The following is a 27,818-nucleotide window of genomic DNA, read 5'->3' as shown; positions in this document are numbered from 1 at the left end:
CCAGCCTGCTCACGCGGTCCATCCCCTCACGCCGCCGCTGTCCAATCAGCGTGGATCAGACAACACTAAGTCCCGCCTCCCAGATTTTCTCGTCGCTTCATTCGCTAGCGTCAAAATTGGTGAGCTGAAGTAAGGACTGAGTGGAGGCTAAAGGTCAATTTCCCAGGAGGCCTTGCTCCTCCCTGCCGCGAGAGGCGGGAGGTTTTGTGTTTGGTTCCCGTGGGGAGGTTTCGGGCTAACGTTGAGGGTAGGCTGATTTCCTACGAACCAGTTCAGGAGTACGTCAGGGAAGAGAGCTTAGTTCCCTCAAGCTGTGACGTAAAAGCCCGGAGAAGGAATGTGTGCCTGGCTCGCTCCAAGCTCCTGGCACGGTGCGCTGCGCGCGGTAGGTGCTCAGGATTCGTGATGAGAGGTCGAGAAGCCGGGGGGGGGGGGGGGGGGGGGGGGGGGGGGGGGGCACGTCGGTGGCAGGCGCTTTGCAGTTTAAAGGGCCGTGAAAGGGCGCCGGAGACGTCCCTCAGGCCTCTCCACTCAGTCAAACTGCAGTCGCTAATGTCTCCCACCAGATAGAAGCACTGGTCTCCGCGTCCCTAGGGGTCTTGAAGTGCGTTTGCAGGAAGCGTGTGCACCTAACTGGAGCCGGTTGTAGAATGAACACTAGATCATGGCTCGAGTGTATCCATCCGATAGTAAAATGTAGTCTTAGAGTTTCTACCACTTTTTTTTTTTTTTTTCTTTTTGAGCGCCTTCTTTGCGGGAAACCTTACATAGGTTTTCACCAACCCCCAAAACAATACTATGAAGTGGCAGGCACTTTTCCCCACTTCGCAGATTAGGAAATCAAAATTCAGATGACCTGCCCTGCCCAGGATCAGACCATTCGTTACACAGCTCGGAAGTGGTCTACCCAACCCGAAGTGAGATTCTTGGCACCGGAAACCACTAAGGGGGCCTCTCAATCTCTGGGTCTCTAAACAAGGGTGATTATTTTGAGATCTCTTAGGTTCCTTATTCATTAAACAGTTAATTAATAGGCGCTCAGTATATGCCAGGCATATTATTATTTCCGCGTGTGTCTTGCCTTCTAAAGTATGAGATGCTTGTGAGGTAATAGATACAAAGCCTCTGTCATCGGACCTGGTCCATGGCAGAGGATCAATAAGCTTGAGTGACTGTTTCCCCTCACTTGTCCTAAGAAGAGAATTTGTATCTTGTACATCCTAACATCCCCCATGTCCTATAGTCTAGTGCCTTGCAGATAATACATGGTTAATACATTTTGTTGAATGAATGAGCAAAGATCTCTTTGATGTGCTGTGCACCATCTGCTTTGAGGACATTAGAAATGTGAATCTCCCTTTAGGAGGGAAATTGGCTCTAATGAAAGGAAAACTATGAAACCACCTCCTTGAACATAAAAGTATTTCCTTTATGCATGTACTGTATTTAAATCCTTTCTGTGTATAGATAAGAAAACTGAATTTGCACTAAATAAGACTTTTGGACAATGTACTCATCATCTTACTCGTGCTGCACATAAATGTCCCTTTGCATTCAAGAAAATTTTTACAGGTGCCTGGGTGGCTCAGAGGTTGAGCGGTCCGTCTGCCTTTGGCTCATGTTGTGGTCCCAGGGTCTCAGGATCAAGTCCCGAATTGGGCTCCCTGCAGAGAGCCTGCTTCTCCCTCTGCCTGTGTCTCTGCCTCTCTCTGTTGTGTGTCTCTCATGAATGAATAAATAAAATCTTAAAAAAGATTTTTACGTACTGATGCTCAAAAGTGGGGAACAAGAAGAGATGCTGCAGGTGGCTTGTGACCAGTGTCCTGGCAGTTTCTGCATTCAGCATAGACACCCTCTGGATCACAGCTGCAAGCATGGGAGCTGCTCCATCAGCGCAACCGGGTGAGAAGAGACGCTGGCTCTGACGTGCTGGCTGACATACAGTGAACTCACATTCAGTGGAACTGCCTGACCCCCATATTGGGGATAGGGAAACTGAGCATTGTACTGAACTAAGTTGTTGAGGTGAAGTGTTTGTTGAAGGAGTTTGGATGAATATAATCTAAATTAAAATTGGATTCTAAATTAAAAAAAAAAAAAGCTACCTTCCAAGGAATATGCTACAGATTTCATCCACTGTGTATTTCTTCTAATCAATATGAAGAGTTCTTAAATATTCATATCAAATTATTTCTTAAAGATATATTTATTTATTTTAGAAAGAGTAGGAGGAGGGGCAGAGGGAGAGGGAGTATCAGCGCAGATCCAATGGGAGCAGATCCAATGGGAGTACCAACTCAGCGCAGATCCAATGGGAGTACCAACTGAACCACCCAGGTATGCCTCAAATGATTTTTGATATAAGACCTGTAGGGGATAGAAAAAAAAAAAAAACCAACCTGTGTTTACCTATCCCTTGTCTGCCTCCTCACTCACTGAAGTTTCTCTCTTCTACATGTCATACACTAATCACACTTTCTGCCTTCCAGAATGATCATCATAGAAAATATTTGTAGTAGAAGCAATGTTATCACCTTTGTAATATAACCTGGGGGGGAAAAAAGTGTTTTCACTCCTGACATTTCTGTTTTATTTAGTCCTAAGTAAGAGGCTGTCAGAAAAATAGAGATATCTAGAAATTGGAACTTAAAGATTAATATAGTTTAAAAACTCCAATATAAGTTATTAAAGTGGTAAAAAATGGTCAGGGTTCCCCGAGGATGCTTATAAAACAGCGATGATTTGGTTTCCATTTTAAAATAACAGTAATGCCTTAATACTAATCAATTCTATGATTCACAAAGGAATTTGGCATCTTACTAGATCATCTTTTTAAAAAATAATAATAATTTTTTTTTATTTGAGAGAAAAAAAGCATGAGCAGAGGGAAAGGGAGAAGCAGACTCCACACTAAGCAGGAAATCTGATGCAGGGCTCAATCCCAGGACCCTGAGATCATTACCTGAGCCAAAGGCAGGCACTTAACCAACTGAGCCACTCAGGCACACCTCACTAGATCATCTTAACAAGCCTGAGCAATGGGCCTAATTGTACAGAACAGAATAACAGAAGGAATATATGTCTCACCCAAGGCACCCAGTATGTGGTAAAACTGGAATAAGAACACAGATCATCAAACTTCCATAATTTCTCCACTACACCTTGCTTCTACAAGTTACCATGGTAAGATCCTTAAAAGGGGAAAACTCTCAAGTCAAGGCTAGAGGTGATTGGAGGGGGGTGGACACTAGGGAAGAACTGAACAACCTCATTGAGTTGCTTATTTTTTCTTAAAAATGGAATTCCCTTGCTAGAGTAAACCTTCTCAAGTTAGGTTTTGTCTGCCTGGGCTTTGCTGTATTTTACATATTTCAAACATAATCCTACTAGGTAACAATGTGTAGAAATTCTATTTGAGTGGGTCATCAATCCAATTCTTGATTACAGGGGCACCTGGATGGCTCAGTTGGTGAGCATCTCCCTTGGCTCAGGTCATGATCCTAGAGTCCAGGGATCGAGTCTAGTATCAGGCTCCCTGTGGGAAATCTGCTTCTGCCCCTGCCTGTGTCTCTGGCTCTCTCTCTCTCTGACTCTCATGAATAAATAAATAAAGTCTTTTAAAAAAAATTCTTGATCACAGAAAAAGTCTGTGCAACATACTGGGATTCAGCATAAGCTAATGCTGCTTTGTACCTCCTACCTCCCTTGTCAGTAGAGGAGGGTAGTGTCTCTGCTATTCTGGGACTTGTCACCCCACCAGCCTCCCAAAGGTTTTCTGGCCATTTTTGTTCCCTTCATCTTTGAACACAAACTTAGTTGTGTCCGTAGTCATGCAAAACCCAGAGAGAATTAGTGTAAACGTTCAGAAGGAACCAGGAGCCTAGTATGATAAGAGTAAAATGACAGGTCTAGTAATTTATTTAGACTCTGCATACATAACCATTCTTGTTTTGGAGATGAGGGATTATTTCTCTTTAATAGCCATTATTCACGAACATGACTGTTATATATAAAAAGAGAAATATTTTTATCTCAGACAGGGGTGCCTGGCTGGCTCAGTGATGGAGCATGCAGCCCTTGATCTCGGGGTTGTGAGTTCAAGCCCCACGTTGGGTGTAGGGATTGCTTAAAAATAAAATGTTTTAAAAATTGATCTCACATAAAATTTTATATTGGGCTTATTTTGAGCATCCTTGAAGTTCTGATAGTGACCCAGCATCTGTATTTTCTTTTTTTTTTTTTTTAATTTTTATTTATTTATGATAGTCACAGAGAGAGGCAGAGACACAGGCAGAGGGAGAAGCAGGCTCCATGCACCGGGAGCCCGACGTGGGATTCGATCCCGGGTCTCCAGGATCGCGCCCTGGGCCAAAGGCAGGCGCTAAACCGCTGCGCCACCCAGGGATCCCCAGCATCTGTATTTTCTGAGCAGAGAATTGATACCTCTCCTACACAAACATCCCTCTCCCCATTATTATTGCACCATAATGGAAGCAGAACTCTAGGTAAACCAAGTACAGATCTTTCAGATGGGTAGCCATAGTGGCATGACCCCATCTCCTTATTCTTTATTCCTTTCTCCGTATTCCTTTTTGGCTCATCTAATGTCAGATCTGCAGATATAACCAAATATAACCACTATTTTTATTATTCCAGTTTGAGCATAGAGCCATACAAGATACCCCTCCATTTTTTTTAAGATTTTATTTATTTATTCATGAAAGGCACAGAAAAGCAGAGACATAGGCAGAGGGAGAAGCAGGCTTCCTGCAGAGAGCCTGTTGTGGGACTCAATCCCAGGATCCCAGTATCACGACCTGAGCCAAAGGCAGATGCTCAATCTCTGAGCTGTGCAGGTGCCCCAACACCCCATTTTTGAGTAAGAATTATTTTTGTCTTCATGGAACCGAGATCACTGGAATTGAGATCAACAATTTTCAGTGAAAGAGAAAGGTACTAGCAGAAAAACCTAAGAGCAAGAGAGTAGGAAATATTGCCATGCTTCATTTTCCTGTAGGAATCCCCAAAAAGCTGAGACAGAGGTTCAGGCAATAGTTGCCAAATAGATGTCTACTACATAAGGCTTTGAGATCTTCCTTGTAACACCCAAGGCTGTGCTGCCTGCTGAACTGTAGCAAAAGCCGGCTCTACTTTCAGAAAACAAGACATACAAATATGAAACAATGTGTAGAAGTTACAACTTCATTATCTTTTCCTGTATCCTTGTTGAACTCTAGCCATGTGTCAAATACAGAAACCATTACAGACCTTGGAGATACAAATTTGAATAAAACATGGACTCCAGGCAAGGAGTACATTATTACTGCATTCTGTGAATGACCAGTACTGCCCTGGCTCTTCAGTTTTTCTTCCCTCCTCCCCTCACGACCCCCTTTTTAAAAAGTTTACTGTTAAAAGTGTGAGATATTTTGTCTTAGAGAATTGACTTAAGGATAAGAAACCAAGAGAATCAAAACAAAACTCTAAATAAAGACTTTGAGATCTTATAGATACTGATTTAATATTTAGATAATCAAGGAGATAAGATATGGAAATAGCTCTTTGATAGACTAATGATACTTAGCCTTTCGTTATGAAATGTCCTATTAGTTGGCATGAGCTGCAAGAAAATAAAAGGTTCAGCAGATGTAAAAGCTAATTATTGCCACGGAACAGATCACACAAAACTTAGTAACTTAAAATAACAGCCATTTTATTTGCTTTAATTCTGTGGGTCGGGAATTGGGATTGGGTTTAGCTGGGCAGTCCTGCTAGTCCTGATGGTCTTATTACTATCCCAAGACAGCAGGAGTGGAAACCGTGAGGCCTTTCAAGGCCTACGCTCAGAAGTCACAGTGTCACTTCTGTCTCATTCTCATGGACAGGGCAAGCAAGCAGCCCAGCCCAGATTCATGGGAAGGAAAATAGATTCACCTCTTAATAGATGGAATGGCAAAGTCACCTGGCAGTAGAGCCTGCACGGAAGGATGGGGAGGCATTATTGCAACCATCTTTGCAAACACTCTGCCACCTCAGATGAGCTACAATAGCTAAAAGAGTAAGTATGCTTCATCAGGAAGAGATTGGGAACCAGTAAATGATGCTTGAATTGTTTTAAGGTACTAAAAAAAAAAAAAAAAAAGACTGCTGGGACCCCTGGGTGGCTCAGCGGTTTGGCGCCTGCTTTAGGCTCGGGGCGTGATCCTGGAGACCTAGGATCGAGTCTCGCGTCAGGCTCCCTGCATGGAGGCTGCTTCTCTCTCTCTGCCTCTTTCATGAATAAATAAATAAAATCTTTAAAAAAAAAAAAAAAAAAGACTGTCAAAACAAACTAAACAGTAAAAATCCTTGTCATGAGGCTTTGTTTACTCAACATAATCTGTCTCTTACTTCCAAATCTCCCACTCATCTCAACCCTCTCCAGTCTGGTTTCCAACCTCACAAGCTCCACTGAAAAATGGCTGTTTCCAGGCTCTTCCACTTTGTTGCTAAATCACATGGACACTTTCAGACTTCTTTTCTGACTTTTCATCAGCTTCCACTGCCTGCTGCTGTTTCCTTGAAACATCTAACTCCTTGATTGCTCTGAATTTCTTTTATCTTTATTCCTATCTTTGACTCATCCTCCCAGTGCTCCCCTGACACACTTATGGGTTTGGGTTCCCACTGTTTCTCTGTGCTTCCACAGCATCCTGTGCATACTTCTTTATTCATACTTACATGTTATGAAATTATCTATTTTCTTATCTGTCTTACTGAACTCTAAGTGCCTTGAGGGTAAGGACCACATCTGTAAAACCTGGACCTAGCATAATGCCTAGTACTCAGTAAGTCCTTGGTAAGCTTTTTTTTTTGGGGGGGGGGGGTAATTTTATGGTTTTATTAACATAAAATATGGCATGCACATAAGCTGTCTATTAATTTTCTTTGCTGCATAGCCTGCCATTGGGATTGGTGACTCTGATGGCCAGGTGGACTGCTCTTTCCACAGTGGCTTTGAAGTTCTCAGAGGAGACATTGTGAGCAATTCTGCACAATAAGATTTGTTACACATCAGTAGCACTTCAAGCTCCTTGACATTGTAGACTAAGAACTTCTGGAAGCTTCTGGGCAGCGTGTGCTTTGTTTTGGTGCTACTCCTATAATCAATACTGAGTATCAAGATCTGGCCCTTGATCTTCTGCACACTCTATTTCCTCCAGTTGCACTTAATTTTGACATTATTGGTCTGGTTGGTGCCAGAGGAACTTCTTTGTCCTCTTTTAAAAATCTTGGGCTTCACTAGAAGTCAGAGCGCAGCCATGGTGTGGAGTAGGAAATGGCTGCCACCTCTGCTGGCAGCGAGCAGCAAGGAAGAGAGGGGCTTTAGTAAGTTTTCACTGAATTAAATTAGACTATGAGGAAATAGAGAAATGTATGTTGCTGGCAGCAACAGGTGCTGTAATACTTTTCACACTCATTGCCCTGGTAACTCCAGTTTGGAAGAACATACTTCCAGGAAATAATCTGAAAGATAAGAATCTCCATTGACAAGATTCAGAAAGAGCCATATTTTATCATTGCAGGGGGGAAATTCAGACAATCAAAATGTACAATGAATTAAGGACCCAAACTGTAAACTATGGTAAATCAGTGGGATAAAATATATAATCATTAAAAAGATAAAGGGATCCCTGGGTGGCTCAGTGGTTTAGCGCCTGCCTTCAGCCCGGGGCATGATCCTGGAGTCCGGGATCGAGTCCCACATCAGGTTCCCTGCATGGAGCCTGCTTCTCCCTCTGCCTGTGTCTCTGACTGCCTCTCTCTCTTCTCCCTCCCTCTCTCTCTCTCTCTCTTTCTCTCTGTGTGTCTCTCATGAATAAATAAATAAAATCTTTTTAAAAAGTGGGTACAAAAAAAAATAGAGGAAACTCCAGTAAATAATGAGTGTTGGCAAAGATGAGGAGATATTGGAATTCTTGCGTGTTGTTGCTAGTGTAATTGCAAAACGATGCAGCATATATGGAAAAATCCTTGACAGTTCCCCAAAAAGTTAAACAGAGTTACCAGATGACCCAGCAATACCACTCCTGGAGTGGTATTCATAATAGCCAAAAAATAGAAGCAACCTAAATGTCTATCAACTAATGAATGGATAAACAAAATGTGAACATTCAAACAATGTGATATTATTTACTCATAAAAAGGAATGGGGGACTGATACACGATACAACATGGATAAACCTTTAAACATTATGCTAAGTGAAAGAGGCCAGGTACAAAAGACCATATTCTATATGGTTCCCTTTGTATGAAATGTCCAGAATATGTAAATCCATAGAGACAAAGTGGAATCATGATCACCAGGGGATAAGAGTGAAGAGGATTGAGAATAAGTACTAGTGGGTATGGGATTTATTTTGGGGTGATGAAATGTTCTGGAACTGATAGTGGTGATCATTGTACACCCTTGGGAATATACTAAAAAGTATTGAAATGTACCCTTTAAAATTTTATGTTAAGTGAATTTTATCTCAATTTTTTAAAAGTAAAATAGCATTACATTAAAAAGAAAAGCACAAAGATCCAAATGGTAATACAATAATCAAAAATTTAAGTTACTACATGGATTCTATTTGTTCCATATTGCTTCTGTAACAAATTACTACAAATACAGTGATTTAAGACAAAACAGGGATCCCTGGGAGGCGCAGCGGTTTGGCGCCTGCCTTTGGCCCAGGGCGCGATCCTGGAGACCCGGGATTGAATCCCACGTCGGGCTCCCAGTGCATGGAGCCTGCTTCTCCCTCTGCCTGTGTCTCTGCCTCTCTCTCTCTCTCTGTGACTATCATAAATAAATAAAAATTTTTAAAAAAGAAAAAACAAATGTCATATGGTACAGTCATGAGGATGAGACATCTGAAGTGAATCTTCTAGGATTAAAATTAAGATGTCAGCAAGGCTGCATTTCTTTCAGAGGCTCCAGAGAAGATCCATTTCCTTGTCTCTTCTAGCTTTTAGAGGCTGCCTGCATTCTTTGGCTCATGGTCCCTTTCTCCATCTTCAAAGCACATCACCCCAACCTCTCCTTCAGTTGTAGATCTTTCTTTTTTGTTCCTCACAAAAAAGGAGGAACATTTCTTGTTCCTTCCTTGTATGAGGACCCTTGTAATTACATTGAGTCCACCCAGATAATCCAGGATAATCTCCCTATCTCAAGATCCTTAACTTGATCACATCTATTATTCACATCAGAGGGGAAAAACATTTGAAAAACTGAACAAAGCCACAGGGGTCTATGAAAAAATACAGAAAAAAAAGAAGTCTAATATTTGTCATTAGGGGATCCCTGAGTGGCTCAGCGGTTTGGCTCCTGCCTTTGGTCCAGGGCATGATCTGGAGTCCCGGGATCGAGTCCCACGTCGGGATCCCTGAATGGAGCCTGCTTCTCCCTTTGCCTGTGTCTCTGCCTATCTCTCTCTCTCTCTCTCTATCATGAATAAATGAATAAAATCTTTAATAATAATAATAATAATAATAATAATAATTGTCATTAGAATTCTAAAACCAAAGGAGAAAGAATGTGATGCAGAAAAAATATTTGAAGAAATAATGGCTGAAATGCTCAAATTTGACGGAATACATAAAGCTACATATGCAAAAAGCTCAGTGAATCCAAAACAGGGTAAGCCTTAAAAAAGCCCAGCCCACCCACATAACAGTCAGGACAAAGGAAAAAAACTTGAAAGCAGACATAGAAATGATACATTACTTACAAGGGAACAATAACTATGGATTTTGCATCAGAAACCATGAAGGTCAAAAGAAAGTGGAACAAGATTTTTAAAGTACAATTGATCCTTGAGCAACTTGAGGGTTAGGGGTGCTAACCAGCACAGTAAGAAATCTACGTATATCTTTTGACTCCCCAAAAACAACCACTAATAGCCTACTGTTGGCCAGAAGCCTTACTGATAACATAAACAACATATATTTTGTGTGTTATATATATTATATATTGCATTCTTACAATAAAGTAACTTAGAGAAAACAAAATATTAAGAAAATCATAAAGAAGGGACGCCTGGGTGGCTCAGCGGTTGCACGTCTGCCTTCAACTGAGGGCGTCATCCCGGTCCCTGGATTGAGTTCCACATTGGGCTCCCTTCAGGGAGCCTGCTTCTCCCTCTGCCTATGTCTCTGCCTCTCTCCGTGTGTCTCTCATGAATAAATAAATAAAATCTTAAAAAGAAAATCAGAAGGAAGAGAGTGGAGGGGGAGCGGCAAAAGGGGTGAAGGAGAGTGGGAGGTACAGGCTTCCAGGTATGGAATGAAAATAGGTCACAGGAATAAAAGGTAGAGCATAGGGAATATAGTCAATGGTATTGTAATAGCGTTGTATGGTGCATGATGGTAGCTACACTTGGTGAGCTATGCATGGTAAGCATGGCACAAGGTATAAAGTTGCTGAACCACTATGTTGTACACCTGAAATTAACATCATGTGTCAGCTATTCCAGAAAAAAAGAGGAAGAAAGAAAAATCATAAAGAATAAAAAATGCATTTATAGCACTGTACTACATGTATTTATTGGGGAAAAAATATTCATCTAAGTGGACCTGTGCCATTCAAACCCATGTTATTCAAGGGTCAACTGTGCTACAAAGATCATATAAAAAAAGATCAACTTCTTCATTGTATTGATGTGAAAAGAGAGGTCTCCAGAAAGATTAAATGGTTGTCTTGAATCACAAAGTTCTTTAATTCTGTAACTTAACATAATACCACTTTTCCACCATCACAGCTTCCTTGGCTTTTCTGAGCATGTATCTACACACACATTCCTTTGGCTGCAAATAACAGAAACCTGCTCTAACTAGCTCAAGCAAGAAGGGAAATCATTAAAAGAAGTTGGGTCCCTAATGGAACTTAAGATCAAGAGTGCAAAGGAGCATCAAGAATAAACTAAAGTTGAAAAAGTGGACTCTTCTTACTTCTGTTTCTGTCCACATGTTAGCTTCACTCTCCCTTTGAGTGTGGACCGTTTCCCCAGTCCTCTCCACAAAACCAAAAACCAGTAGCTGCTTTTTATATGTGGCAGGTCCAAGCTCAGGCTCTCACTAGGTCCTGGCTCCCAGAATATCTCAGAAGAGAGAAATGTTCCAGCGTGGCATTAGATGTGTCCTCACTGACTGTACTGTACTCAGGGAGCAGCAGCATGACTCTTATAAGGTGACTACTTTCATAGTAAACCTGGGATTATGGGTGGAGGGTAATTCTAGGAAGTGAGTCAGTAAGAGGAATAGAATCACTGACAATAGGCTTCCAGAACAAGTACCTACTATTTTTTTGCTCTTGGCACACAGTCTCCTGAGGCTTGTAACATACTGTTGAAACAGATTTTCTAGGTTTACTAACTTTATGAAATCTACTCATTTGTCTATTTTGTTATTAATTAAATGAAGTTTTCCAGTTTTCTCTTTCTCTGGAATATTGAAATAAATCTCGTTATAATCTCGCATGGTGTTGGCAAGGAATACTTACTCTTTTCTTCTCACGTTTCCACCCAGGAGAGGGAGCTTCTCCTCCCCAGAAGGATATATAGTCTTTGTTCCCTCTCCCTCTTCCCCAAGGAAAGAGCCATTTAATTGCTTGGTAAGATGTGCAGAATAAACTCTGGGTGATCCCTCTTTGGGAATGGCCAGTCCTCCAGACTCATTCTGAGCAAACTCGTCCCTACAAGGGAGACCCGGAGATGCTTGGCTATGGCAGGGACTGGCTTAGGTAAATTCAGTTCAAGGAGGATGTATTGAGAAGTGCATCTGGTGAAGATCCAAACCGTCTTCTCTCACTCAGCTCTTCCAGTAATAAGCTCCTTGTGATCCCCAGCTGGTCTGACTCCCATGTGTGCTTCTCCATTACATGCCCCTTCTCAAACCTGAACACGTACTTTTTCAAACTCAGAATAAAATTGTTCTTCTTTCATGGAGTCATATTACCATCCTGTAGCCTTTTGTGATTTGTATAAGACATTTCATATTTTTCCTTGCACATCACAGCTTTGTTCCCAATGACCACATTTGCTGAATTAAGGACAGCTAAATAAGTAAGGTATTCATGAGCTGACTTTCAAAGAACTGCTTGATTCTTATGCACATACTTTCCACACTCTCACCTGATTTTATATTATATTGGTTTCCTCTCCTCCTCAGGAAAAGAAGCCCTTTTGAAGAACTGTATTCTTTGTTGGATCAAATGCTATCTCATTGTATCTTTAATGCATTTTTGTGGCCAGAAATTCCTTTTATTCTATATTTAAATTGATCCATCATAATTCCCTTTATCTAAATTCCTTTGATTAAAGTCAGAAGACCCAGCTTTAAGCTTTAATTCTGTCTTCCACAAGCTGTGTGATCCCCTGGCTCCTTTTCCTCTTCTATAAAGTGAGAGAGCTGGAGTAGATGGAGTAGATAATATTGAGGTAGGGGGAACTGAAAAGGCTCCATTTCTCCTGTTTCCCTGCAAGGCCCTATTTGCTCACGTTCTATATTTCAGCTTGCATCTGAGTAAAAACCAGAGAAGTTACATTCCCACTCCAAAGGGGAACAAGAGAATTAATCATTCTCTGAGTTTCATCCTCGGCCCCCAAACACCTGACAACATCTAAGAAGAGCCGGATCCCAAACCTGTTCTAGGACACTAGCTTTGAACAAACCTTGGCTGATGCTGGCATCAATAGTTCCCACCTTCAACAGTTTATGAAATAACAGCAATTCTTCACCGGTCACTCACCTGAGATTGGACCCTACCCTGGATTCCTGAAGGAACATATTTCAAAGACCCCTTCCCAATGTAAACCCCTGACACCCAGCAACAAGGAGATTTTCCTTTCTGAGCCTCCCAGACACTCCATCTATTCTCCGTCACTCACACTATTCAGTATATTCTGTTTTCACTTCCCCCTGGCTCACATTTGACTTCTATCCTGCACAAAGCCAAGAAGCTTCTTGGCTGGTTCTGGATCCAGACCCCCCTCTGGATCCTCAGACCCAACCTGCCTGCATCAGTATTTCAGCTAAGGTCCTTTCCCAACATTTAATGTCATTCAATGTTTCCAGTAATGTCCTGTCATGTCAGGTGGAAAGAGACTAAGAAGTTAGGATTCACATGGGATAAAAGTCTAAGCTACATTTATTCTTTAGTAACCTATTAGTAGTTTACATAGTAAAGGAAGTAAAACCTCCTAAAATAACCTGTTTGAATATAGATAAGAGAAACCCAGATTACAATCCTTTGTTTTCAAAGACCCTGCTGACATGGTCTGGAGGGCTCAAAACACAAAGGAATGGAAAGGAAATTTCTTTCACCCAGAGTACAACCTACGATCCCAGAGAAGCTGCTAGCAGGGATAGAAACCTAATGGTTTCCAAATTTCATTAGGCATGTAGGACAGAGGCCAATAGCCTTACAGTTGACCTTGGACTTGGGAGTAGGTAGGTGGCAGCAATTAAGTACCTGTTTGCCTGAACCCCACCCTAAGCCTGAGACCTGATTCAGCCTCTGGATGCTTCCTGGCAACCTGGGACACCTGGGCAAACTTGAAGGACTCTGAACCTGGTTGGTCCACAAGAAAGGAGTTGAGAATGTTAAGATTTTTTTTTAAGATTATTAATTTGAGAGTGAGTGAGAGAGAGCACATGCACGCAAGCAGGGGGAGGGGAAGAGGGAGAGGGAGAAAGAGAGACTCTGAAGCAGACTCCCCGTTGAGAAGAGACACTGCCCCCCAGATCACGACCTGAGACAGTCAAGAGTCAGTTGCTTAACCCACTTAGCCACCAGGTACCTCAAGATTTGATACTTTTTATTAAGACTTTTTTTTTCATTATAGAACAAAATTGAAAAATACAGAACATAGGAAAACATGCTAAATCCTACCATTTAGTTACAACCACTGTTTATGTCTTGATGCGCTGCTGCTGCTTTTCTTTTTTAAAAGTAGGCTCCATGCTGGGTGTGGAGCCCCACATGGAGCCTGAACTCACAACCCTGAGAGAAAGAGTTGGACACTTAAACTACTGAGCCACCCAGGTGCCCTGTGGTGTGTTTCAATTATTGATTGGTTCATTTTTTTAAAATTTTATTTATTTATTTGTTTATGATAGTCACACAGAGAGAGAGAGAGAGAGAGAGAGAGAGAGGCAGAGACACAGGCAAAGGGAGAAGCAGGCTCTATGCACCGGGAGCCCGATGTGGGATTCGATCCCGGGTCTCCAGGATTGCGCCCTGGGCCAAAGGCAGGCGCCAAACTGCTGCGCCACCCAGGGATCCCTGATTGGTTCATTTTTTAAAAAAGATTCTATATTATATTTGAGCATGAGCAGGGGCAGAGGGAGAAGCAGACTCTCTGCTGAGCAGGAAACCCAGTGCAGGCTCGATCCCATGACCCTGGGATCATGACCTGAGCCAAAGGCAAACCATAACTGACTGAACTACCAAGCCACCTTGATTGAGTCATTTAAAACAAATATTACTTAGGGCCTCTGGTACACGACGTTAAGCCCTGAGGAATCCTGAAGTAAAGTCAACAGACACTTTCTAAGCCTGTAGCATTTCCTTCCAATCTTTTCCTTTTTACTTTTTTAAGATTTTAGTTATTCATGAGAGATACAGAGACATAAGCAGAGGGAGAAGCAGGCCCCTGTGGGGAGCCCGATGCAGGACTTGATCCCAGGACCCCAGGATCACACCCTGAGCCAAGGGCAGATGCTCAACCACTGAGCCACCAGGTGCCCCTCCTTCCAATCTTTTGTAGGCATTTTTGGTACAGGCAAAAATGTTTTAAACTTCTCTCAAATTGGAGATCCTTGGGTGGCTCAGCAGTTTGGTGCCTGCCTTCGGCCCAAGGCGTAATCCTGGAGTCCCGGGATCGAGCCCTGCATCGGGCTCCCTGCACGAAGCCCGCTTCTCCCTCTGCCTATGTCTCTGCCTCTCTCTCTGTGTGTCTCTCATGAATAAATAAATAAAATCTTAAAAAAAAAAAAAAAAAAAAGAAACTTCTCTCAGATTACAGACAGTTCCACCTCTAGTCCCTCCTCCTTGAGAGACCCTGTCCAGCATCATCCAGGACTGCTTCATGCTTTGACTGATGCACTCTGGTGACTGTGCCAGATGCTGCCGGGGAGGCCCCATCCCCTAGGCCCCTCGGTAGACAATTCCCAATGTGCTGACGGCCTCACACATCCAGCTTCTCAAACTTGATTCTTCACCATTCTCAAGTTCTCTGAAATCAATTATTAACAAAGTCTTTGTTCCCATGCATATAATTCTTCTGTGTGTCTGCTACGCTTCAGCAGCCGTCCTAGCAAGGGGAGAGTTGAGGTGGTGGTGGAAATAGAAATGTGTTGGGGCTAGATTTTTGCCCTGGGAACTCTGTGTGTGTGTGTGTGTGCATACTCACGCGTGTGTGCATGTTTAAATCTATGCTTTCTTTTTTCAATTAGAAAAACACATGCCTATGTTTCGAAAAAATATATATTAAACAGACACATCCACACCTTTAATCCCCTTCCCCAGAAGCAACAGTTGCCACCTTTCTGATATTTTTCCAGAAATATTCTAGTATAAAAAGCACAGCTATTTAATATAGATTCCCTTTTTTATGTAAAAGGAGCATAATATACACTTTAAGCTTCACCATATATATTGGGATTCACTGCAAAATAGAGTTACTTCACTTCTTTTCCACAATGTTATGTTGTTTGGAAATGTCCCTTTTGAATGGGCATTTTGGTTGTTTAACATATTTGCTATCACAAACAACTCTGCCTTGAACGTACTTATACACGCATTTTTGGATGCATGTATCACTATACTTCTGTCAACATTGAATATGATCAATGTCTTATCTTTTGATAATTAGTGACAGAGTATTTTCTTATTTCATTTTTTTAACTTTTTTGTTTCCTGATTTTTGTCTTTTTTTCTTTTTTGTTTTCAATTTAATTTTCTTATTTCAATGTGGTATCAAACTATTGATAATTCTTTTCAGTAAACTGACTTTTTTTGGGTTTTGCCCATTTTCTATGTTACTAATGTAAGATAAAAAAATTCTTATGTTAGGCTAGTCTGGGTGGCTCAGCGGTTTAGCGCCGCCTTCAGCCCAGGGCCTGATCCTGGAGACCCGGGATGGAGTCCCACTTCGGGCTCCCTGCATGGAGCCTGCTTCTCCCTCTGCCTATGTCTCTGCCTCTCTCTCTGTGTGTCTCTCATGAATAAACATATAAAATCTTAAAAAAAAATTATTATGTTAAAAGTAATTATGTTAAGGTTGGCCCTTTTACTCAATCATCAGGCTACAAACATGTTGTCTTTTTTTTTTTTTTTTTTTTTAAGATTTTATTTAATCCCTCTCCAGGTCCCAGAGTTTTTGGTTCAGACCCCAGGGGGAACCTGCACAGACCATTCTCACTAGGGCATGTGGGTTCCAAGTGGCCCCACAGAGACCTAGATGCCCATGTGACTCAGTCACAGACTGTAGCACTTCCTCTGTGAATTCATTCCGCTGGCTCCCATCGCCTCTTCCTTCCCATCCCAGCTCTGCTGAGCCCCGCCAGCTCTTCTCTGAGGAAATTTGCATCATGCAGCAGCCGGAGGACTCCTGAGGACTGCTTCACTGAGCCATGGTCTGTTCAGCTGCCCCCGTGCTACTCCTGGCCATGACTCTCCCACTGGTGGGGTCACCAGTAGCCCAAGCATCCCAACCTGTGAGTAAGACTGGGGCGAGGACCCAGGGAAGGTCTACAGAGGTGACATAGGGTGACATATGTCATCATGAGAGGCAGCAAGGTGTGGATGAAGGGACAGGTGGCAGAGCAAAGGCTGGAGGGAGAGGAAGTAATGTAAAAACAAGAGACGCCAGTTTGTTATAAATCTTTGAGAGGTGTGGGATGGCTTTTGTTTCTTTGAGTCACTGTGAACTCCAGTGATACCAGCTGCCCTCTGGATACAGGCTCTCCCGGTCAAGGTTACAATTTAAAAATGGAAAGAAAAGAAGAATTTTCCAGACTTGGAAACCATGGGCATAGAGGACAGGAGAGAATCTGAAGAAAGACAGCAGAGTCGAGATCAGCACTTTTTGGTTTCTGTTTTTTCCCAGGAAGACATCTGTATCTCTCTCCATATCCGAATCCATACCCATATTGACATGTGTATCTGTTTTTAGATAGATACCCACATTCACATACAATATTGAGAGAAGGAGGAGTTGGTAAGGAATTAATTTACACGAACGAATGAACGGGGGACTAAGGGAAGATGCTGCCTTATGCTTCCCCTCGTGGCAGTTCCTATGGAGGAAACAGAAGTCCCCAGGCTTCTGCCCCCACCTCACCCCCAGCTCTGCCCAGCCCTCCCCATTGGGGTTCCAGACATAGCCATTTCAATTAGAGGCCCAGGGACAGGTAAATTCAGGAAGGAATTAAACAAAGCATGTTGACTCTCCAGGGTGTGCCTGGTTCCTGGGTTCAGGGGGGATTTGCAGGCCCTGGGAGAGTCCCAGGGACTGTATCCCTGGCGCCTCCTACTAGAAACCTGCTTTCCTCTTCTGAGGTGCTTGCTTGATTCTGGCAAAAAGAAGAGCTTGGAAGAGATGGAGTCATGCTAGGTTACTTGGGCCAGCACCTGAGCAGCTTGGGGAAGAAGGTGTCCCTGGAAGAAATCTCAGAGATCTCTCCCCTGTGCTCTGTTCCAGGGACAGAATCAGGCTGGAGGGGAACTGGGGCAGCAATTGGACCAAAAGAGTGGAGCAAGTGGTAAGTGGATGGAGTGAGCAGGAGGAGGAAGGAGGGAAGAGAGGAAGGACTTGGGGGTGGGGAGCAGAGAATGAGGCAGAGGAGGGCATACAGAGGACTGGATCCACGGCAGTCCCTGTGGTCACACAGGTCCAGAGGCCAGGTCTCTAGCTGTGAGGCCTTAAGAAAATCATTCATCTTCGAGAGCTTCATCTATGAACTGAGGGTTTGGGAGAGGGTGACATGGCGCCTTGTGTGAATGCACATGGTCAGTGAGGGGTTACAACTCTCTGGAGTCTCATCAGCACCTAGCTGGGCTGTGGGAGGTGGGATCTGCCTTGGGTGCTGTCAGGGCAGTGTGCAGCCAGGTGTGGGAGGCACAAGAGGACCAGCCTGTGGCCTTGCCACCTCTCCTCTCCAGCCGCTGCCTCTGCCTCTGCTCCTGTAGAATCAGCGCTGGCCTCGGTCTATGTACAGATGGACTTTCCAGATCAGACCTGGCCACTGGCACTCTCCGGGACCCTGACTCTGCCCCTTGCCTCAGCTTCCTCTTCCCCAGGAACTCTCACTGGCCTCAGCCTCACGACAGGTAGGGGGCATTCTACTGAGCCCTGCCTCTCAATGGCTCTTACATCACTTGTGGGGGACCGGGGGCTCAGAGAGAAGGGGACACGGGCGTCCCAGGCCTCCTGCAGCCAGCTTGCCTGAACTACTGCCGGCCCCTCCCATTTCCTGGAGGGTCTCCAGGCCAGCTCCTTCCCCACCTCCCCACCAGACAGACCCTTCCCTTCCTGCTCCATGTCCTCATCTTCTCAACTTTGACAAAGACCCTCTTGGGCAGATGGTGGTGGGCTCAGACTTCTCTGCCCTCCCCTCCCCTGATGACGGCCCAGCAGGACCTCTGCTGCTTTGAACCCTGGCTGAGGGGGCAGTCCCTGATGGCTGGGGCTCTTGTGACTCTGGGATGGCTCCAGACAGCCAGCCCTAGAGCCTCTCAGGTATCAGGCAGTTGTTCGTCCTACCTGGCTGGCTCACTCAGCCTGCCCGCCTCTTGGCCCTCCCTCTGCCGCAGAGTGTAATGTCGACCACGAAGGCTACAGCCATTGCGCTTGCCTCTCTGGGTACCAGTGGAACGCCAGTGTCTGCTCCCATCACCAAGCCTGCCAGATGCCTCACAACCACAGGCCCTGTGGTTGTCTGGTCTTCAGCCCTGCAGAAGCCGGGTACTGCCAGTTGCTGCCACCTGGTGAGGAAGGTTGGGAACGTGGAAACCAATGAGCCCAAGGGAAAGAAAGCGTGTATTTTCTCTTCTCTTACCCCCAAATCTCAGCCAGCTGGCCCAAGCCCAGGACCTCCGGCGGGTGGGAGAAATCCCAGTTACCCTGGCGGGTCACAGACCCAAGCTTGGGACCTGAGTAGTGAGACTAATGAACAACAGGGCTCCTGAGACACATGGACAAGGAGAGAATGTGCTAGAGCACCTATTGTTGACCCCAGAGGGCCAGGATGGGGCTCCAGCAGCCCCAGGCTACCCAGAGGAGGGCAAATCATGGGCCACAAGGCTCCCCTGTTTGGTCCCAATGACAGGGTCCTCCAGCCGGACTACAACACCTGCACTCATCCAGGACAAAACAAAACAAAACAGTGCTGGGGGTGGTGGGGAGGGAGTGAGGAGGAATGGGATCCTGAAGATGGGGTAGGAGTGAGGGCCTAGCCGCAGAGGGCCACAGTTCCTGCTCTAAGGGGCTGCTGCCTCCTGCCTCCCTGCAGCCCCCGGAACACTGAGCCCCAACTCCTGGGTGCAGACGCCTGGCTCCACTCTCAATCTGACCCTCGTCAAGAACCATGAAACCACTGACCTGGACTGGTTCCTGCGGCCCCCGGGCAGCCCCACACCCATCCTCCTGCAGCCAGGGACACATGTGTCCCTGACCTCTAGCCCGGGCCAGGCTGTCCTCAGCATCCTCAATGTCTCCCATAAATGGGCAGGTAGCCTGCCTGTCCTGCCTCTTGTCTCTCTGTCCTCCAAATCTTTTCACCCTTCTTTCCCCTGCTCCCCTTACCTTCCTCCTCCTCCCTCTCTTCTCCTTCCTGTTTTTCTCTCCCCTTCCTTTCCCTTTGCATCTTTCCATTTATTTATTTTGGGGAAGCAAAGGCTAAGAGGCCTGCTGATGTGAACGATGATCACAGAAGAATGCTGAAGGTAGGGGGTCCATTTTGACAGAGAGCAGACCGTGTGTTTTGCTTCAAGATGTTGCAGTGGCAGCAGGTGGTGTGGGAAGGGCATCCCCTAGTGGGAAAGGAGCTCACCTTAGCATTCATGGCTCCAGGCTTAAAAAAAAAAAGGCAAGGGCCTCTTCTCCAGGCCTCTTCCTCCTAGAAATCCTTTCTGGAACAGGGATCTTGCTGGGCTTAAGCCTCAGACCGGGAGGGCAGAGCTCAGGTGTGGCTTTGGAAGCAGCAGAGCTTCTGTGGCACAGGTGGGTGCTGGAGGAGCCTGGAGGTGCAGCAGGTGTGTATCTGCAGGTGAGTACACGTGCTGCTTTGAGGCTCAGGGCTTCAGGTGGGAGCTGTCCCAGGTGGTGAAGGTGGCCCTGCAGGCGACAGATGTGACTCGGCTTCCAGACCAGCTCTCCATTCTCTCCTCCACCTGCGTTGGCTTCCAGCTGACCTGCTGCATCCCCAGCACACATCTGACCTACACAGCTTCCTGGAGTCCTGAAGAGGGCAGCAGAGGTATGGTGGGGACAGGTGGCAGCTGGCTCCCCAGCTCACAGGAAGCAGAGGCTGCAGTTCCACCTGGGAGTTTGGGTCCAAGTCCAGCACTGCACCCCACGGGCAATCTGATTCTGTTGATACAACAATAACCACCCGAGTGTAGATAACTGTGGGCAGAATGTGTTCCATGTGTTCACACAATCTTAATGAACTCTTGCAACATACTCTGTGAAGTTTGTTTGATGAAAGTTCCCATTTTACAGATGAGGAACCTGGCTTCAGGTCCTGGGGCTACAGACCCCCAGGGGCTCCTCACCAAAGTCTAAGCTCTACTTCCATAGTTCAATGCCCGCGTGCCACTCAGTTCTTCCCCACTGCATCATCTGCTTTTGAAGTTGCTAGAAAGACTTAAAGGACATCTCTGGGCCTGCCGGGTTCCAGGTCCCTTCCGGGCCCAGTAACTGCCCTCCCCCCCATTGCCTTCAGCTTCCTCAGTGGACACGCCAGGCTCCCAGTGCTTTGTGTTGACCGTTCAGCGCTGCCCTGCGGCCGACACCACATACACCTGTGAGCTGCAGAGCCCAGGGCTGGCCCTTCTCAGGGTTCCCATCTCTGTCACCATCATCCAGGGTATGCTGGGCTTGGGGTCCAGCCAGTTGACCTCCACCTGCTGGCCCTGGGCACTCCTCGATGTCCCCCTGCGCAGGAGCCCCACAGCCAGTCTCCAGAGCCTGAACGGGTTTCTGCCCGGGGAAAGGCTGGGGCTGGACTGTGGTTGCCAAGCCTCTCTGATGCCCTTCTTCAGATGGCGACACCACCTGCCCTGAGGACTCCTCAGCTGTCACCTGGAATGTCACCAAGGCTGGCCACGTGGCACACGCCCCGTGTCCGGCGAACAGGACGGGCTTGGTAGAGCGCACCTGTGGGCCTGATGGGGCGTGGGAGCCCGTGCGCAGCAGCTGCACACGCACAGAGCTTCTGGCCCTGCATCACAGAGCCTGGGTAACGCCTCAGGCCCTGCTGCCCACGCGCCTCTGCCTCAGGACCTACCCCTTCCTCACTCGGGACCGGCTTTAGAAGCCTTTCCCCCGCGGCCCGGCCTCAGGTCATTCACCTTCCCTGAACTAGAGCCTAGCAGAGCCCCGGAGTGCGGGCGGCAGCCGTAGAGTGGAGCGTGCTATTCTCGATCTCATTCCCACCAAGGGTCTGTCCCAGGAACGTGGGTGTCAGTTCCTTCCATGTGGCTCCCTCGAGCTTTGCTTCCTGCTCCCTTGGGGATGGTGCACAGGGTTGCGGAGGAAAGAGCTGGATGGGGGAGGAGCGGCCCTTCCCTCGTGAGGACTCACCCACTCCACTCCCCAATTCCGGCTGTCTCATCTGTCTCAGCTGCTACAGGCAGGCCAGGGCTGGCCTGCTGCGGAGGTGTCCCAGATCCTGGCACAGCTGTCGGAGCAGGTGGCAGTGGTGAGCTCGCCCTCTGACTTATTGGCGCTGCTGGGCACCATATCATTGCTGGCCAAGGTGGTGGTAGACACAAGAATACAGCTTCCCCACAGGGCCCTGGAGGTGAGAGTTCTGAGCCATGGCAAGGGCCAGCTGGGAGGTGGGGACCCGAAGCTCTTTACCTCTGGGCATTTCCATCCCCCTGACATCACCATGGGCTGTCAGACAGCAGAGCTTTCTAGGAGCTGAGCGTCTGCTCCCCTGATCCATCTCTCCTCTCGGATACCAGTCCCCAAGGCCATGGAATGTGGAGAAGGTCTGATGGTGGAAACACATGGGAGATCAGAGAAGGCAGGAAGAGGTGTGAAGACATGAGTTCAGAGGCATTCATGCACATGCAGATGCATAGATATGGTGTGAAGACACCCCCTGCCCCCAGCTCCCTGAAACACACACACACGATACCTACATGGAGATACATGAACACTCTTGGCTTTGCTGGACTCACCGAAATCAGCTCTCGATATGGGCAACAGTTGGTAACCAATGAGCTGCATCCAAAAGAATAACCAGGGGCAACCACTCTACACACTCTTCCTATCTGGGAATGTATATCACATATGGGGGGACAGACGCGTGTGGCCTTCTACTTCAGAACATTGTGCCCTCTAGCATGGGCCACCATTCTTAGCTTTATAGACCTAGAGGGGTCAAAGAATTGAAGAGGGGCCCCCTTAGGGCCCACGTGCCCCAAGTGATGATGGACGGGCGGGGGAGAAAACTTGTCAGATGGAGAGGCTGGATGTGCATCAGGAGACCACGTACTTGAAGCCACCCCAGTGGTTAGCTGAACAGCTCCCCATTCTTCCCATGTAGAAACTCTCCCTTCACAGGTCTGTTTTCTTCTCCCCCTTTCTCTTTACCCTTGGCTCTTCTGCTGGACCAGGAAAGGTGAGATTGGGGCCTATAGTGCCCTGTACCCCTGGCCCAGTGCTGTTGGCTCTAGCAGCCAGGGCTCATCTCTCCATTGGGATCTCTCTGTTGGCTGTCACAGGCTCTCCTGAAGACCACAGACAAGGTCCTAGACATGGACACCAGCTCTCTGTGGGCCCCAGCACAGGCCCAGGAGCCCTCAGCGGGCTCAGATCTCCTGCTGGCCGTGGAGATCCTGGCACGTAGCCTGTGCCCACGGGATCACCCTTTCTCCTTCAGCTTGCGTAACGTGAGGATGCAGACCCAGCTCCTTGGACCTGCATCTCCTGCTGACTACAGAGCCTCCTTCTCCACTCAGCCCCCATTGCAGGCACACATTCCCAGACGCTCACTGGCCCCTCTGGGCCATAATGGAACGGACATCAGTATTACTAGCCTGGTACTGCAGAAACTGGACCACCTTCTGCCCTCAAACTATGGACAAGGGCTGGGGAGCTCCCTCTATGCCACTCCTGGGCTGGTCCTCGCCATCTCCATCATGGCAGGCGGCCAGGCCTTCAACCAAGGGGAAGTTATCATGGATTTCGGGGGCACAGATAGCACTTCCCACTGTGTGTTCTGGGACCACCATCTCTTCCAGGGCAAGGGGGGCTGGTCAGACGAAGGGTGCCGGGTGCAGAGCGCCCGCGCCAACTCGACCTCTCAGTGTATCTGTAGGCACCTCACTGCCTTCTCCATCCTCATGTCCCGAAACACTGTTCCAGAAAACCCCACCCTGGAGCTGCTGAGTCGGGTGGGCCTGGGGGCCTCTATCCTGGCACTACTTGTGTGCCTGGGTGTGTACAGGCTGGTGTGGAGAGTGGTGGTGCAGAACAAAGTTGCCTACTTACGCCACACGGCTCTGCTCAACGTGGTGCTCTGCCTTTTGGCTGCTGACACCTGCTTCCTGGGAGCCCCACTGCTTCCTCCAGGGCCCCGAAGCCCACTCTGCCTGGCTGCCGCCTTCCTCTGTCACTTCCTCTACCTGGCCACCTTTTTCTGGATGCTGGCTCAGGCCCTGATGTTGGCTCACCAGCTGCTCTTCGTCTTCCGTCAGCTGTCCAAGGGCCGAGTGCTCTCCCTGATGGTGGTCCTCGGCTACATGTGCCCAATGGGGTTTGCAGGCGCTGCCCTGGGCCTCTACCTACCCCGAGGGCAATACCTGGGGGAGGGGGCATGCTGGCTGAATGGGAAGGGAGGGGCGCTCTATGCGTTTGTGGGGCCAGTGCTGGCCATCGTGGGTGTGAATGGGCTGGTACTAGCCATGGCTGTGCTGAAGCTCCTGAGACCTTCACTGTCCGAGGGGCCCCAGGTGAAGAAGCGCCATGCCCTTCTGGGGGTGATCAAAGCCCTGCTCGTTCTCACTCCCATCTTCGGCCTCACCTGGGGGCTGGGCCTGGCCACGCTGCTGGAGGAAGTCTCCATAATTCCTCACTACATCTTCACGATTCTCAACACCACCCAGGTGGGTGACAACATGGTGGCTGTGCTTTTCATCCTTTGACACAGTCTAAGCCACGGCCAGTCCCTTCTTAAGGAGGTGTCACGGTGGAGCGGAAGAAACAGTCTCAGGAATTTTAGTAGACTTAGGTTTGGATCCCAGTTCCTCCACTGACTAGCTGGAGAACTTTGGACAGACCTCTGTGAGCTTTGGTTTTCTTACCTGTAAAACAGTATCTGGTTTTGCCAGGGAAGTCCGAATTGCCAGAACCCCAAAACTTGGGCATCTCCCTTGTGACCAAAGCAGTAAGAGAAGCACCTGAAACGGATTCTATGCACCAGATGATGCTAATGTACAGAAAACTCTAGATGGAAAAAAAAAAAGGAAAACTCTAGATGGGAAGCCTCAGGACATGAATTAGCCAGGACAGAGGCTGAGGAAGAGGAGAGGGAGAGTTGATTTCGGCGGATTCCTCCCTCGTTGACTAATGTATCCCCATATCCCTCTTTTCAGGGTGTCTTCATCTTACTGTTTGGTTGCCTCATGGACAAGAAGGTGAGTCCGCCCACCTAACCCCCGGCTGACCTGCGGTGCCCGCGTCAGGCCTTGGGCTGGCATTACCTGGGCCTTAATCTCTCCCGCAGGTACGAGAGGCTTTACTTGAACGCTTCTGCCGCACCCAATCCCCCAACTCCACCATCTCCCTGGTGAGCTGCTGGCTTCAGATCCTCAGTTCTCCCGCTGAGAGCAGCCTTCCCGAGAGGAGACAGGCACAGCTAGAAGCCAAGAGAAGACTGGGGCTGTCTTGTAGAATGAGCATGTTTCAGGTTCTAACCAACAATGGAGACAGGAGCCCGGTTAGAGCAGTCAGAGTCAGGCCCCTGGGCTCCTGGAGACTCATTTTGTTTCTGGTTTTTCCATTTGAAAGTCTGCCTTCAGTTACTGTATGAAGGGAAAAGTTAAGATAAGCATGGGAGTCAGCGTGGCTGAGGGCGAAGTCCCTAGGATTTCTGTGGCCCTGGCGGGAGGACAGAGGAGGACGTGATGGGTACAGCCTCATCAAAGGGGAATTGACAATAACAATCGCTCTGCAGTTGGGCCACTCTGCCCCTTCCTAGGCTACGTATGAATCCCACGTCCCAGAGCACCGTGGAGGAAGAAGTGAAGACGCCAGGTGAGAAGCAAGCCTTCCTGGAAGCAGTGTGAGCAGCACGGAGTGAAGCTGAGTGTAGCAAAGGGCTTCCTGGCAAAGAAGACTCCTCTTCATCTAGCTGTCCCAGCCCAAGGGTTGGAAGACAGACTTCTCCAGCATAGACATTTCTGGATGGGGTGAGGTGGAGGCCTGAGAGAGCAGATGGCATAGCACCTTCTATTGCTTTCACAGAAAGCTGGGGGGACTTTTACTACCAACAATCCTTGATTTAGTTCTCTGAAAATTCCTTTTTGCACTGTCCAATTTTTAATTATCCTGAAAAACCCTTGCTTCAGAGGAATTGCCGTTGATGGGCTTAGTATCCAGAGGGGAAGGCAGCCTTGCAAGTTCTTCAGCAGCCCAGAGCTGCAGGGTGAGCCCTTTCATGGGGAAGGCAGAGCTCTGAGGGAACCACACACACAGCCTGTGTTCCTCCTCCTCCAAAGGAGTCAAGGGAATGTGTCTGAATCCACCAAGGTGGGCCCTGGCCCAGTGCTCTGAGAGCCCCTCTGCCCTCCCAGAGTTCAGCAAGGACAGGCTAATATTTCCACTAGTCACGTTCCTTTCTCTTGCAGGTCACCTGTCCCCACCCCTAAGCTATTCAAGCAAAAATATCGTGAAAACTAGCTAAAGCTGCCTAATGAATAAGCTTGCCTCTTCAGTAAACATAATCAATAGATATTAAAATTCGAAATGATTGCAAGTAAAAACGTCTCAACCAGTTTTTAATTAACCAACAGCTCATGTTATAGATATATTTGATAAAAATTGTTTTAACTATTCAGGGATTTCTTTTCTGGTTATTTCTTCTCTATAGCTAGGAATAAAGGATGACTTGATGACAGAAACTCTGATCTTCCAAACATTAAAGATGAAGGATAGACTTTGGTCTGTTTCTTTTCAAAGTTTAGGAAAAGGTGAAGCTAATAGGGTCCTCTTTAACTTTCACAACAATATCAATATAAATGTAAGTTTCAAAAAAAAATGTAAGTTTCACAGACGTATGCATGTGTACAAGTCATTGATCTGAGCACATTTCTAAGAACGCATTACCAATTGTAAAGAGGAAGTTATCATGGACTGCCAAGGATTAAAGCCACAAGATGACAAATACATTTAAAAGTGACAGGTTCAGGACTCCTGGGTGGCTCAGTCAGTTGAGCATCTGATTATTGGTTTCAGCTGAGCCAGTCTCCGTGTTGGGCTCTCCGACATCAGGCTACTTGCTCTGCTCGGAGCCTGCCTGAGATTCTTTCCTGTTCCCTCTCCCTCCCACTCTGTTCCTCCCTGCACTTGTGCACTCCTGTGTGCTCTCTCTCCCTAAAATAAATAAAAACTTCTAAAAAATTATAAAAAATAATAAAAGTGGCAGGCTCAAGCTAAGACTAGATATGGAGAAGAAATATTTAAGAAATGCCTTGAGAGGACACCAGGATGTCTAGCTGAACTAACTCATGGAATCCACAAGAGAATGACCAGGCTCTGAAAATTTTTTCAACCAGAGAAATGAAAAAAAATCCTCACGAATGAGTCTTTGTTCATTACAAAATTCATAGCTATTTTTCTAAAATGGAATGGAACACTGTTGAAATGCAAATGGATATGCTGTTGAAAACATTTTTCATATGAACATGGATCTGTGTGAATATTTTCATTGTATATAAACCAGCTAAAATATTTCTCTAAGTGAAATCAACCTTTTTTTTTTTTTTTTCAAAGAGAAGATACCAACTCAGCAGGGCAATTGCAACGTTTCTATGCCTTGGACCTGTTCCAGCCCCCAAGGGAGGTGGGCAGCCACTCAAACAGCCAGGGCTCTGCTGCTGGTTTCCCTGGCAACAGAGTCCTGTCTCAATCACCCTTGCATTTCATTAATATTTAATCTTAATTTTTTAAACTATAGAATTATTTTTGAATAGTTCAAATAACATATGTTCACTTTAAAAGCAGCAGACTCTTTCTGAGTGTGCATCTGTAGAAATCTATGTCCTCATTCTCCTCAAATGATGGCCCATACTCAGTGCATGCTCTTCTGCTAAAAACACACTTTAGAATTGACCAATGAAATGACATGAAGCCTTTTGTTCACTTGGTTCTCACATAAAAAAGGACGGAAAAGAAGGTTCTGGAGGTAAATATAAGAAAGTGAGCCTTGGTAGCAATTCCATTTCTAGAAAGATGGCTTAAAGAAATAGGTAGAGGGTCATCTGGGTGTCTCAGTTAGTTGAGTGTCCGACTCTTGATTTTGTCTCAGGTCATGAGATGAAGCCCTATATTGACCTC

At 46.6% G+C, this 27,818-nt stretch overlaps 1 protein-coding gene across 20 annotated transcripts; it reads left to right on the top strand.

Annotated features, from left to right (window-relative positions):
- Positions 1-22: 22 nt before the first annotated feature.
- ADGRF3 (adhesion G protein-coupled receptor F3) lies at positions 23-27,818 on the top strand. Of its 20 annotated transcripts, XM_038560987.1 has the most exons (18): positions 27-385; positions 1,780-1,902; positions 2,220-2,337; positions 5,886-6,058; positions 16,373-16,743; positions 17,730-17,790; positions 18,191-18,358; positions 18,842-19,015; positions 19,540-19,758; positions 20,296-20,505; positions 20,974-21,117; positions 21,293-21,489; positions 21,874-22,053; positions 22,985-24,367; positions 24,857-24,898; positions 24,988-25,050; positions 25,462-25,517; positions 26,111-27,816. In XM_038560987.1, the coding sequence occupies exons 5-18, from the start codon at positions 16,660-16,662 to the stop codon at positions 26,160-26,162; spliced, it is 3,033 nt and encodes a 1,010-aa protein (XP_038416915.1). In that variant the 5' UTR covers positions 27-385; positions 1,780-1,902; positions 2,220-2,337; positions 5,886-6,058; positions 16,373-16,659; the 3' UTR covers positions 26,163-27,816. The 20 variants fall into 20 exon arrangements, 18 of the variants coding, with proteins under 18 accessions (XP_038416932.1, XP_038416924.1, XP_038416915.1 ...); XM_038560986.1 differs by lacking the exon at positions 1,780-1,902 and having other exon boundaries at positions 16,575-16,743; XM_038560985.1 differs by lacking the exon at positions 1,780-1,902.

Source organism: Canis lupus, chromosome 17 (assembly GCF_011100685.1).
Source record: "Canis lupus familiaris isolate Mischka breed German Shepherd chromosome 17, alternate assembly UU_Cfam_GSD_1.0, whole genome shotgun sequence".
NCBI classification, from domain to species: Eukaryota; Metazoa; Chordata; class Mammalia; order Carnivora; family Canidae; genus Canis; species Canis lupus.
This window is presented reverse-complemented; position numbering and strand designations above follow the sequence as displayed.

Bases quoted from the DNA above. Each gene is read 5' to 3' on its own strand.
- ADGRF3 (XM_038560991.1), top strand. From the start codon at position 16,660: ATGGTCTGTTCAGCTGCCCCCGTGCTACTCCTGGCCATGACTCTCCCA. The intron at 17,791-18,190 runs GTAAGTGGATGG...TCTCCTCTCCAG, and splicing joins CCAAAAGAGTGGAGCAAGTG to CCGCTGCCTCTGCCTCTGCT. The intron at 19,759-20,295 runs GTAGCCTGCCTG...GTGTATCTGCAG, and splicing joins TGTCTCCCATAAATGGGCAG to GTGAGTACACGTGCTGCTTT.